A 14042-nucleotide genomic window follows, 5' to 3' on the forward strand; every position below is an offset into this window, starting at 1 on the left:
TGCGGTGATACGAATTCTCTCCGTACAACGTTTATCGCGATATCCGCGTAAGTCTTCGACTCAGAATTAATACTCGAGCTCGATCGAACGAAAATAATTAAGAATACTTTCTTCCAACTTTCTGACACAAATTCCTCTGGAACAGTCGCGTCAATCGAGCCGTTCGGAAAATTCGCTCGTGCTTCCTATCCTCGTCGACTCGTCGAACGAACAAAAAAGAGGAAACAAGAGTCGGCAAAGAAAGAAAAAGAAAAAGGAAGCCGGAGGAATTTATTTCACCCGTGAAATCCTACTTCAGAAGAAAAGCTCCCAGAACGGCGATGCAAAGACGCAGCCGTGCATGCTGGAGCTGATCAGGATGTACGTATACCGGGTGAACGAATTCACTGAAACAGCCTGCGGTTCTTCCCGTCGTTCAGAGCGCGCTATATATTACTGCGATCGGCCATTGATTTCACGGGCGCCTTAAATTTCTACTGTTTCGCGAATGCTCGTGTCTTTGCTCGTTGATGAAACTTTACTCGCTGTAGCCACATGTTCCTCCACTTCTAGTTATTTTAGTAATACATAGATCTGTCGGCAACTGCTATCCGCTTTCTTGAGAAAGGATTTGGAAACACGAAGCTGTTAAAGGCAACTAAAGATAGCGACAGAGTTGATTTCCTCAACTTGCTAGAATAGATGACAGTTCGAAATGGACGACTGCGAAAGTTGATTCTAAAAATGTGCTATTTACTAAGATAGCTATGTCGTAATAAAGTTATATTTAAGAGAAAGAATTTTACAGTTTAAAGAAATTGTTAAAAAAATGAGAATTTCGAATCGAGAGATGTATATCGTTATATCGTGTTAGAGAATTGTTCCAGCAAATTCAAGATATTGACATGATCGAAAGTACAATGTTTCAAAGCGAATACAAATCTCATTTACTTACGTAATTGTGGATTTTCGTTTTATTATAGCTTCGCTTATTTGTCCGCTCGTTAAATGTTTCTTTGTTCGTTGCAAACAGACATACGTAAAATATAGTCCACGTATAGGCATATTTGATCGGTAGATGAAATCCGTATAAAATATACTCTCTCGTCTAGAGGAATATTTGCGTGCGTGCTTTTACTTGTGCGTACTGCCAGCACGAAATGTAAATTTGCCTTGCTGTGTATACGTAGAAAGACATGAATTACAAATTGCCTCGAACGTGACTTAGATATCCTAGCGATCCGATTAAAATGTTAATTACCAAATAATTTCATGCTTTGTCGGCCAAATGAATCGCTAAAAATAACCGAAGCTCTTAAAAGGAATGACAGAATTATTTGTGTTATGAATTTCTGGCGTGAAAATAATTGATGGAAAAATATAAAGGTGTTTCTGTTAAGAAGCACGAAGGAAAATATTTTTTGTTTCGAAAAACATCCTAATGTTCCATTAAATTCGTAAGGAAGAAAATTACGGTCAAAGAAACTTCATTTCCATCTTCCGCGAAATTTAATCTACGATACGGATTAAGAGAAACTGCTGAATCGTTTAATTGCGTAGAATCAAACTTAAATCATATTTTAGAATATTTACGCGTCACTTTGCTATTATATTTTATTATTGTATCATTGTATCGACTTATTCCAATTATTGGTCGCTCGTTTTCAAATCCAAAATGAACAATTTTATTTCATCGAAACCTCTGTTCTCACGATCGAACGGAAGCCACGCGTTTATCGCGTCTAACAACTATAAAAGATAATTTTTATGAAAACAATCACGAGTAGCAATTTAGAGAATCAGTACAAGTCACGCAAATTAATCAATTTGTACTTTTTAAAGAAACACAACGCAAAAAATACTGTAGAATAACTTGAAAAATTCCAGTCATTGTATCTGTGAAAATGTTTCGAATAAATCAACTGTAATTCAATCGATCGAAAAGAGAAACAAAATCTGATTATAGAAAGCTAAAAAACAATCGAGTATCGACTTTGTACAATGCAACAACGTTTTATAGGAAAATATCAGACGCAATATCAGTCGTGTCCAAACATTTTCTTCCAAACGTACCGCGTATTTCCATACTTATTCCGTATTTCGATCAAATACGAAATAACACGTAACTACTGGTTCTTGTCAGAGAAACGATATTCAGTTGGAAATCTTTTGTCGTTTATACGCGACGAAACGCAATTTTGTCGGCAAATAAAGATTTTATAGAAAATCGTGAAGTCGATTTAACGCCCCCCGAAAGCGTCGCTTAAAGGATCCCAGGAATCATAAACGCGGAAGATGTTGTTGCATTATATTTCCCATGAGAATCCAAAATCCGTGGAACCCCGTACGCGTCAACTTGATCCGATTTGCCTAATGTTTTCCAGTTTATACGGCGTTCGCGGCGAGAGAAACAAACGTAAAAAAATTATCGCGACCATTTATCATTCGTGAATTATAAAGCATGGTGTGGCATGAGGAACAAAAGAGTTGAAATGAGGCGAGACCAGGGAGAATTGTATTTAATTCTGTTTGTTTGTTTAAAGAGACGAGAAAACAACTTCAAACTTCAACGGCGTTCTCCAAATATTTACAATCGCAAAATACAAATATTTATTATCGCTGTTAATTTTATAACAGTGGCTTGCGACTAAATTTTAGAATGAAGTAACCGATATTAACTTTGCGAATTAGCTTATGATTCCATATAATATCATGTATTTGATCGAACTAATTTCCAAATGATTCAACGCACCTTCCCAATGATTAACTAGTTCCATTATTCCAGATTTATAAGAATTATCGATTATAAAATTAAAAAATTTTGAATTTAAGAAATATAGATCACAACAACGAATTTTTTTACATTTTTCAAATCTTATCTTCAAAGTCTTAAGGTTAAGAGTATCGAAAAATGATAAATGCAAAGATGATCTTGTATTGTAGCACCTCTTACGTGACATTAAAGGGAATAATCGATCTAAAATTTTTGATAATTTACGTATTATATATTCCTACGTGTTATTAAGCATATTAAATAGTACATTATTATTCAAATAACAATAACCACATGCAGAAGTAAATCAATATTAAGCCAAAGAGAAGTTTCAGATATGTCAAGCGGAAAATCAACGATAAATAACTGTCAACGTGCGGTTCGGCTCGATAAATCTGCACCGTTGCTAATAATTATTGGAAAGTAGTTAGGCCAAATATGTGCTAACCGTTCCGCTTGATTTAACCGAAAATTCATTAATCACCGTCTACGCGTGCGATATCATTCATTTTTCGAGAGGAAAAAACATACGACTCGAAAAATTGATCCTTCAATTTTAAACGCTCTAATTAATCTCTAAAGAAGATACTCGATAAAAACTATAACCACGCGATGCCGATAGTCAATCATCCTCGATGAAAAATAGCGTGCTTTTTTGTTCCACGGAAAGTGATTCTTAAAAGGGTACAAAAAATATTGCAATCTTTTTTACACCGCTCTTTTCCTTGTATTTAAAAATTCTTAAAACCTTTCCGCGTATAACTACGATTTAAAATTACAATTCTTGTTCTAGAACTTCGTTACAGAAGAAAGCTTTCGCTACAGAAAATTGAAATATTTTAACGAAGTTACCATTCGTATGTTTAAAATCTTTCTCTAGTAAAAACATAATACGTAGCAATTGTTAAAACGTTGCATTGTGCAGTACTGCGATACTTCGTCGGTTATACTGAATTGTACGTATTCTAGATATCTTATTTTTCGAATATCGTATCTTATATTTTATGTCTTAATGTCTTATTTATTTTTAGAAAACAAATCAGTTTAAAATACATATTTATACCATATATTTTATCTAGAATTATCAAAAACCGAATAGTCTCAATCAAACAACTCAACGACTCGTTGAACTAATTTCTGCTTCTCTAATAATTAAACGTCCTCGGAATATTTCTTTGTGCCACTAACTTGTGCTTTTAATCATTTTCTAACGACACGGTATATTAACCACGAACTCGATAGCAAATCGCCGAGGATGGAGTGATTTCTCTGCTTTTCCCATCGCAAATAAATAGAGGCAACGCAATGTGCAATCAATCACGCCCACCCATAAGCGATGAAACTTTTACGCTGTTCGTTTTTCGTTTTAGCTTTCTCCTCGCCTTTTTTTCTTTCTTTTACCATATAACGACATATAAATCACGGTTAGTGTTCTTATTCAACGTTTCTTCTTACCATCCGTTTTCAGATCGGACGAGACGATGACGAAGACAGAAGCGAGGAAAGCAATCCACCGCCATTCATCACACCCCCTCCTCCCAATCCGGACTGTGAGTAATCGCGAGGAATTTGCGAGTTTATTTAATCATAAGATCACAGATAAGAAATACCCTGACTGATGGCGACGACGTTGAAATTCCATTAAATGGCGTTTTCTTTAATCACCGAACCAAGCCTCGTTACGAGCATCCTTTGTCGATAATATTCCAAAGAATTTTCTCAAACTCTCGAACGAAGTTATTAACTTCTTTGTAAAAAAAAAAGTATTTTGAAATTTCGTTCGTAGAAGATTTATATATCTCCTTCTGAAAAGTATGTTTGAAGCTCGTTGGAAGCTTAGATCGTGCGATACTTTCCTCTCGCTTTCTTTCACTTTATCAGATATTTTGATCGAATATTTCAAATAAACATCAATACCAACAGCGTTGGTTTTATCGAATATATTGGTCGACAAAGAAAAATGCTTGGCTAAATTCCTTTTATAGACGATATATGACAAGCGAATAGAGTGGATATGTGTTATGATCCGTTTAGATATGATTTATAACGTGTTTTTCTTAAATTTCTTAGACAAAGGGCCGAAGGGTGAGAAAGGCGATAAAGGAGACAAAGGAGAGAGCGTTAGGGGACCTCCAGGTCCACCTGGACCACCTGGTCAAGACGAGGTAAATATATAATTCTACCAATACTAATCAAGTAAGACATATTGAACGTTACTACATCGTACAATATCTAATAATATCTTTGTAATCAAACTTCAAATAGGAAAAATAAATTTCACGATGGATTCACAAATTAGAGAATGTTTAAAACAAAAAAAGATATACGAACGCTTTCATCAAATTTTCACGATTATAGATGGTTTCTAAAAATGATCAAAGGTCAATAGCGTACAAGCCCACAAAATATTTATCGATTGAGTCAAATTCCAAGGAATTATCTCTCCGGTAAAGATGATTTAAAAAAATAGAAACAATTAGAGGACCCAGAACCGGCTTTAAACTCGCGCGTATTCCCTTTACACACTAATCAGTAATTTCCATTCGTTCTAAAACGTGGAATTAAATTTAAGGTAGGATTTAAAGTTCACTCGTATCCGGCATCGCTTATACGTACGACTGTTACGTAGCACGTAGAATGCATAAATGTCCGCGTAATTTATGCAAATTGTATACACCGAACTATATTATATACCCAGTGGCATATCGCATGCGTTATATCGGGTGTATGTATCGTACCGCACCGAAGATGTTCCATTAGCAATCCTTACACAAACCGCTGGACTTCCTGTTGTTATAGTTCAGTAGTCTATACACGTATAAAGGCAGGCTGAATGCGTTGTGCATATTACAGGATTACACGCGTTTGCATCAGGTTTCGCTTACGACCACGCGTTACTGCACTGTTCAATTATGAAAGAATATCGAATGACCTAAATACTGACGGTTTAATGTCATTCAACGAGGAACGTCATAAAGGAATAAGAAATTAAATAGAATTATCGTTGAAACGATCCCATTCAAGACCGAGAGATAGAAATCAGAAAGAAAAATAAGATTGATTATTTTTTGTTGCGACACATGTTGTTTATCGCTTCGTAACATATTTCCACGGATGTAGATTTTATTGGTATTTTCAGCGTTCGCCAAGTTTCATTACAATAAATGAATAATAATCCAGCAGTAAGTACGTGTATTAAGGGAAATGGCGTGTGTATCGATTTAACGCTATTCCATAGACTTGTTGAAACGACATCCATCTTTTATGATGAAGCAATGACGGCAGTTTAACGTACATTACGAATGTTACGATTCGTTGGACGTTTGCAACGAACGAATATATTTTCATAATTTGAGTCGCTTCTTGCGCTAAAAATTAACGATGTACGGTAATCTTATTATATACCCGATTCATCGCTTGATCAGGTAATCATTGTATATGTATATTTTTTTTAATATATTTGAGACGTTCTTTAACACACGCTGCGTTTGCTCGCGAAAGTATTTCGACAGTTACCATAGAAAACTTTCACATCCATATTGTATATGTTGTATGAAACTTTTTGAAATTTCACAAACACCGTAATATATTAGTAAAAGATATTTACGAATATAAAGGAAGGATCTAAGAGCTATTTATTAAGTGATCGAATACTTTCGTGAGTTTGTTATGCATTTCGATTATTAAAAAAGTTGAACGTTTCGAATTCTTGATTATTTAAAGCGCAACAGGGGTAGAATCGAAATAACCTTTGAAACCATCCCCTTTATGAAAATATCCATTTATGAAGTACTTAAGTAGGTACAGGAATCTGTACTTAACGGCAACGAAGATCCAGCGCTAGAAATCTCTCATTATTCGAGATATATACGAGTGCCGCACACACGCGTATTTCAGCAATAATAATTCAGTAGCGCTTGTGCATATGAAGCGAGCTTGAATGCATTCCAATCCAGGATCACTCATTTATCTTGCTACTCGAGCAAGCCAATTTAGCCAACATGCTGAAGTACTGGTAACCACTGCATGTAACATTGATTACAGAGAAACCGCTTTCACGATATTCACTATCTTCCGAAATTATCAGCATACGGGTATGAACACGACTGTATTTGTTTAACGCCTGATCCATTCAACCTCTGCCTGGAAAACGCTATAATTCTCGAACCCGGTGGCTCGTGATTCAATGCAAGGAAAAAAAAAGAGATGGAAACAACATCGTTACGTAGAGAATGCACGAATTGGAGAAAATGAACAACGAGCACGATAAAGTTTAATTAATATCGGTAAATTTCGTTTAATTGAAAGTTGATGAGCGAAAGCTAAGCGGGATGTATATATTCAGAGAAATCAGAGTATATTTAACGATGAATAATGAGAAAGAACTGTAAGGTAGAATGGTACCGTAAAATATTTCTGTGGCTGCAAATGATTAATCTTCGACATTAAGCCTTTCAATTAATTTTAATTCGATGTTTAATCTACAAATCATCGTGTACTGTGTTTTGTAACTGCTGGTACAATCGAGAAGAACCTGATTCTACACGAATACGACATAATTCTGTCTTTCGCCTTATACGAAATAAACATTTCTTTTATGATAATAAAAAAGAAACTTTATATATTAGAAGTAAAATTTGTCGCGTATAAATATCTCGTACCATTCTTTCCTCCGCCTTCTACAATTTGCTCGAAATATTTCTTTTCTTGAAATTGAACGCTAGGGACTCGACGCTACACTTCGAGTTACGCTAAATTTATTCTAGTCAAACGACGTAGCTTTCATATTTTCGATTATCTACTACCTCTCCGCGACCTTACTCCGTAAGATATTAAAACGCATTACTAACGACAAAGTTTTAGAGAAGAATTATCTGTAAAATCGTGTAACAGTATACACGATGTAAATAAGCAATTACAAAGTCGCAGAGATAGAAGTTTTGTTATCCGGTAATTCGATTAGCTGTTAGGAAAGCAGCGAAGCACGTAACAAAGTTTACCCTGCCGCGAACCCACCGACTGTATATATTTGCAATGACAGACTGATCAAAATGCTGCAGGGTCCACCAGGGAAGAAAGGAGAACCCGGCACGTGCACCTGCAATGCAACAGCCCTGATGGCATCCTTTACGATGCCAAAGATGATCCAAGGACCGAAAGGAGAACAAGGAGTGCCGGGACAAGAGGGGAAACAAGGCCAAATGGGGCTGACGGTATTGACGCTTTGTAAAAACCAAACACATGCTTCGGAGTAAAAAACAAAAGAACGCAAGAAAAATCCAATGATGTTAACCATCGAATAATCGTTATGTTAAATAAAGAATGTCTTTTTATAGACGAACCAAGTAATCCCTTCAAAACCTTTGAACCTGTTAATATTATATAAAAGCATTATTCTTATATCACCCATTATATTAAAGTTAATATAATATTTTACATGGTTTGTTCGAAATTTATTAATATCAGATCGTGAAGGGTTTGTTGAAATTTGTAACGAACTGTGCAGGGTGCGGCTGGACCACCTGGAGAGAGAGGACTGGAAGGACCACAGGGTCCTAAGGGTGACAAAGGAGACGTGGGAATAGCAGGACCTGAAGGTCCTCAAGGACAGAAAGGGGAACCTGGTCGTGATGGAATACCCGGAGAGAAGGGCGCTCAAGGACCTCCAGGACCGCCAGGAAAGGGTGAATTTTCTGGATACGACGTAAGTAACAAAGTTTGTTCGCAACTGTACTGATTTTAAATTTGGCTGTCTTACGATGAAATGCAAACTCTAACGATACGATCGGTTACATCATTAGCTTTCTTCTCCGCGAATTTTCCTAACTGAATAAAATGATTGAAAAGGTTTGTTCAATACATATTTGATACGATATGGAACAAGTATTGAAGTATTACGGTACTGTTTATATATTTTTGAGTAAATATCTGATATAAGACGTTTGATGCTTTTGTACTGAGACTCGAGTAAATATATAATAGTTACTTAATAAATTACATACTTGTATAAAAAAAGATGACATTTTTTCGGTACTATAAAGCCAATGGAATTTTTTAAGAAATATGTTATAAAATATTTTCATAACATTTACGATTATATCGACATACCAATCAGCGTCGTATCATATGATTTTCGTTTCGTGTTTTCGTTGTCGATTATTTCGTTTAATACAAACTTATTGACAACTGGCTGAGAAGCTCCGAATTTCAATTGAACTAAGCTCTCGGTACCGAAAGTGCCTGACATACTACCTTTAAAGAACATCCCACTTGAGGGTCCATGCTTCCTATCATAAACCCGTTCAATTATCATTCCAATGCGGTCTCCTAGCAGCACGGAAACTGAATTTACATCCCGGTTGAACCTTCCCCAACCATAAACGCGTGCGCGTTTCAGTCCAATATGAACTACCCCGATCTCTCGTATACCATAGAGTGAGAGCGATTCCTAAGCAAACAAGAATATTAAGCACCATGGATGGTATAAACAACGTACAACTTCGTACCATTAATTTCTCTGTCATTCTTGCAAAATATTCGCAAAACACTCGCAAAATATTCGCAAAACACTCGCAAAATATTCGCAAAATATTCGCAAAATACTGACGGAATATGTACTCGCAAATAGGCAACTTGCAAGGCAACGCGTTTTAATCTTTAGCTGTTCTTTTCAGAAATATTCATAAATATACATAGAAAAGATACATAGTATACATAATACACATCATGCATGCCACAATATACGTCACGATATACATCTTGCATAATACATCCTATGTAATATGACTTAATGTTTCTGATATTTGAAGATATTTACGATAAATTTTTAACGTATCAGTCACAATCTTCGTAAGCTTAATACATCGAGAATATATATTAATATTAATCTTTGTATGATATTTCCATCGAAGAAGAATCACCAGTCGACAAACATCATTTCCATATCTTCAAATTCCACTTCTAATCTCACAAATAGAATTCAACGTATAAAATTAACATACTTTATTACAAAATCCAAAGGATTATACATATGCGTCGCGTCGTTATATCTCATATGCGTAGGCAAGACACAGAGGGGCAGTACTTGGCGCTTTGTGAATTCCCCGTAACTCTAGGAAATTGACAAAAGTCCCTGGATACCTGACCGCTGCTCTGGCTCTGGTCTGTCGCGACATTCTCGGACCGACATACTTACGTTGCACGTTTTTACGGCATTCGATCGCAACTATTCAAGCTTGTAGACGAGCAAGGATAACGAGAAATTCGTTGAATGGAAATGGAACGCGATATCGGTCCGCAGAGAATAAGTAGCCATGCATGTGATAAAGGTAGAACATTTTGTATCCAGTTCTCCTTCTTTCGTCTTCATTTTTTCGCAATCTTTTCGTACATTTCTCTTTTAACGACCAAGTGGCCCTCGGCTTTCTCCGTAAACAAATAAAACAGCCGAAAATGTTAAGACGTTATGAAAAGTTTAAGCCGCGTTCATAATAACGATTCCGATGTTATTTTTTAGTTCTAGACACGTTTTTCTATACGCATATCTATCTTATTTATCTTTGTTTCGTTTATTGCCAGGAGAGCTTCTAATCTTCTAGGATTAACGAAACGTTCCGAGTTTCTTTCTATTTCCTGTTTTCCGAACGACCCAATAGTTTTTCATGCAACCTTACAACCGCACAATCCACATTTTTTTCTTCTTAACGATACAAATACTAATCCTACTTGTACGAAGGTTCGCGACGCAACGAAAAGGAAAAAAATAGAGAATTGAAGAAGAAACCGCGCGTGTATCCGTGTGGTAACGTTCTTGGTGGATAGCACATCAGTGAACGTGCGCCATTGTATGACCTACTTCGGATGCCGGCGTGGAAATTAAATAGGGTGCGAAACGTAGCTGATGCTCCTGGTGAAAAATGAACAACGATCTCGGTATTCCACGAGCGGAATATGACGCGTGTATTTGAAACACGTTTCAGTGGAAACAGGCGGTTTTGTTGCTCCGCCACGAAATTTCTGCAAACTTCGTTTATTACCCGGCTTTGTCTTCTTCCTCGTCGTTGGCTGATGCGCGTTATTTATTCTGTCCGTTGATCAAGAGCTTCGCAAGTTTTCACGCGAGAAACCATTTTAATCTGTTAACTAATCGCAACGATTTCCCGTGGAACGAGGATAAAATGAAAATAAAATTGGAATACAGTGGTTCGTAAAGATATTGCAACACTTACCAAATTAAAACTTTTACGAATACATTATTGTGCGCTATACCAAATTTTTTCAAAAATCACGTCAATACACCAATAGCGATGTTAAATATATGAGACAAAACAACGTGATAACAATTTTTTAATTATCAACCGAGACTGAAGTAGCAAAAATTTCGCACAACTTTTTTATCTACTGGAAAATCTCTTACAATTCTTAAATCTATTGGAAAGTCGATGAAACGCGAACGAATGAAATCAGGAAAAAGAAAGCAACGATAATACACGAGCGAGAAATAATGTTATCTTGGCGAATGTTCGCACATATACAAACAAACGCACACGTACGCGAATCCAGAAAGGAACGAGCTGGTGTAACGACGACGACTCAATGAAATTATTATCGTGATAGCCGCAATCATAGTCGCCGGCGGAAGTGGCACGATTTTCCGTACTTTTCTGTACTTTTAACGTACTTTGGAACGAACAAAGCTCTTCCGAGCTTCCGACGTTTCAACAATTAGCAGGCGAGGTCAGGCCACTCGTTTCGTTCTCGTGGCGTAACATTTGGAAGTGTGCCACCGGCAAGAATGGAACGAGAAAGAAACAAACTGAACGTAATGAAGTGCATGATTTTTTCGCGAATCCCCAGTCAACCGTTTAAACTGTGTTAAAGCAAACCGTGAAATATAATAAGGTTAACGAATCGTTTAATATTGGCTGGTAATTGCGTGTATCTCGTGTCATTCTTTCTTCTATTCGTCGGAAATGAAATTAGAAAGAGATAAAATGAATATTTTCCTCTTATGTAAATTCTTCGCTTCGTAGTTTCATTTCTTTCGAAATCATTGCACAGTTTCAACTTATAGATTTGTCCATTTTTTGTTCCTATGTATTTGATGAAACTGAAGATTGTTGTTTCGTTCTGACGAATAATTTCTCTTGTGTTATATTGCATTTGGTATAATTTATACAACTATTTGCTTTCTCTAGTAAATTACTGCAAAATATTCGTCTTTCTCCACTTTATTGTTATCGATGTATTATTTCTTGTTATTCTTTTTTATTAAAAACAAATGATAATAAAATAAAATGCATTACTTAGTTTAATCTATATGAAATTTCTAGAATAATCCATTTATAAAATATATTATAAAATATCATGGAGGATAAAATAAAGATTAAAATCAGATAAACAATCATGTTTGTAGAAATGTAAAATTCATTTAAACGTATAAACGCGTTAAACATATCGATCAACCGCAACCTCTGTTAATTGTGATTAAAAAATATAGCATTCAACGATTTATAATTGAAATCGGCTTAAATTTTTGCATAAATTCGAACAATTTTACGCAAACGTAATACACGTGTGTAACCTGCGTTGATTTATTACACTAATAATGGAACTATCGCACGTTTTGGTTAATAGGAACAAGGTAAAAATAAGTGCTCTAGAAGTAAATTTATCACGACAGCCCTGATAAATTATGCTTACGAAAGTTGAACTGTGCATAATTTCGGCTGCGTCGTATACGGTAGATAATTCTTAAATTTACTGCATCTAATTACACGGATTTTAATAGAATCCTACGAACTTCGTTCCGCCAGTTCTTTTCGCGTACAAATTCATTTTACTGCAGACACATATTTACGAATAAAAAGCAAGAAACTTTAAGTTCATTTTGCAGAAAATCTATTCATCAAATGAAAAGAAAACCACCGTATAATTTTAAAGAATAAATGATTTCGACTTTTCTTTTTCGAGACGTGACCTTTTGCTTCGAAAAGTTTCACGAAATAGCGTTGACGCTACAACGACAAGCTAGCTTTGTATGTAACATTCGCGCGAAGGATTGAAGGGCTCGTAACAAAAGAACCTTTGTTCGTGTTTCCCAAAAAACCAAAAAATTTACGCTAGTAAACCATAGTTATTGAAAATTGAACATTAATCGTCTACCTTTGTACTGAAATTAAATTGACGAAAAGTGAAATCGATCGAAATGAATATCTATACTGTGCAGTAGGTAATAGAGTTGACGGCCATACAGCGCCAGTGTCAAAGAGGAGTGGAATTTTATCGACGCGAAGTATCTTACGGAGAGAAATAAAATGTCTGTATAATATTTTAAAGTCGTATCGTAACACGTGTAAAACATGTAACGGTATCGCACACAAACATTTTACGGCAAAAACAAGGTGCATCTTGGTCGGAAGATATTCTGGTCGCGCGAGAACTTTCAGAAAGAGATATTGAGATCCTGCAACCTCGCGCTACTTGTACCAGAGTATTCTTACAGCGTCACGCGATGGTAAAAGATTCCCAACGTAAGAAAACCCTATGTGAATAATACTTTTCGTGTGCAGCATTTTGCTTAAGATTTTTCAAAAAGGTGTCACGTATTTTTCCGCGAACACATGTTGCAAGATCCTAACGGTAAACTGGAATGTCTATGTGATATCAGAGTAGCAAAGTAAATTTTTAGAAAAAAAAAAAATTAAATAAACGCTGCATAGAAAAATTGTGACCATCGTAGAGTATATATTTTATATGCCTGGAATTTCTTCGCCAGGAATTGCTTCGAAATTAACCTGTGAGGCGGACCATTCCTTGGTCACAACTTAATCGTAGAATTCAAAATTAATAAAAACGCGTCAATTCCCCTTAAATCGATTTGGAAGATTTTATCGATAGAAAGAATTTGGAATCCTATTACTAGGCGAAGTTGAATAAATATATGTACATCTTTAATAGCCTCTATATTTGTAATGTTCATAAATCTGATGTAGCATCGTGCATCGTAAATCGTTGCTAGATATATACGTACAATCGATACGAAGTCTTCCGATTTGACACTTTAATGGAACGATTTAACGTCTTGTAACTTTCGTGATGGTTTGGAGCTATAAATTTGATAAAATCGTCTTCTAGAAGCGCTAAAAACCTTATTCTATGTGTGAAATAAAATTGACAATGAAAAGCTTTTTCTGTCATAGAAGAATCTAAGAATCGCAACTTCGTACTTTTCGAATTCCTCGCTGTAAAAATATCAATATATCTTTTATATGATTTTATGATATTATTA

The 14042-nt window shown here is 35.7% G+C and overlaps 1 protein-coding gene across 10 annotated transcripts in view; it reads left to right on the top strand.

Moving 5' to 3' along the window:
- Positions 1-14042, top strand: part of LOC117212026 (collagen alpha-1(XVIII) chain) — a 344311-nt gene that overhangs the window by 316279 nt on the left and 13990 nt on the right. For all 10 annotated transcript variants that reach the window (XM_033456469.1, XM_033456487.1, XM_033456509.1 and 7 more), the window contains 4 exons: positions 4221-4302; positions 4823-4917; positions 7813-7965; positions 8259-8456. In XM_033456469.1, coding sequence (XP_033312360.1) covers positions 4221-4302; positions 4823-4917; positions 7813-7965; positions 8259-8456 — 528 coding nt within the window. The remainder of the gene's footprint in view (positions 1-4220; positions 4303-4822; positions 4918-7812; positions 7966-8258; positions 8457-14042) is intronic.

Source organism: Bombus bifarius, unplaced genomic scaffold, assembly GCF_011952205.1.
Source record: "Bombus bifarius isolate JDL3187 unplaced genomic scaffold, Bbif_JDL3187 scf7180000007970, whole genome shotgun sequence".
Taxonomy (NCBI): Eukaryota; Metazoa; Arthropoda; class Insecta; order Hymenoptera; family Apidae; genus Bombus; species Bombus bifarius.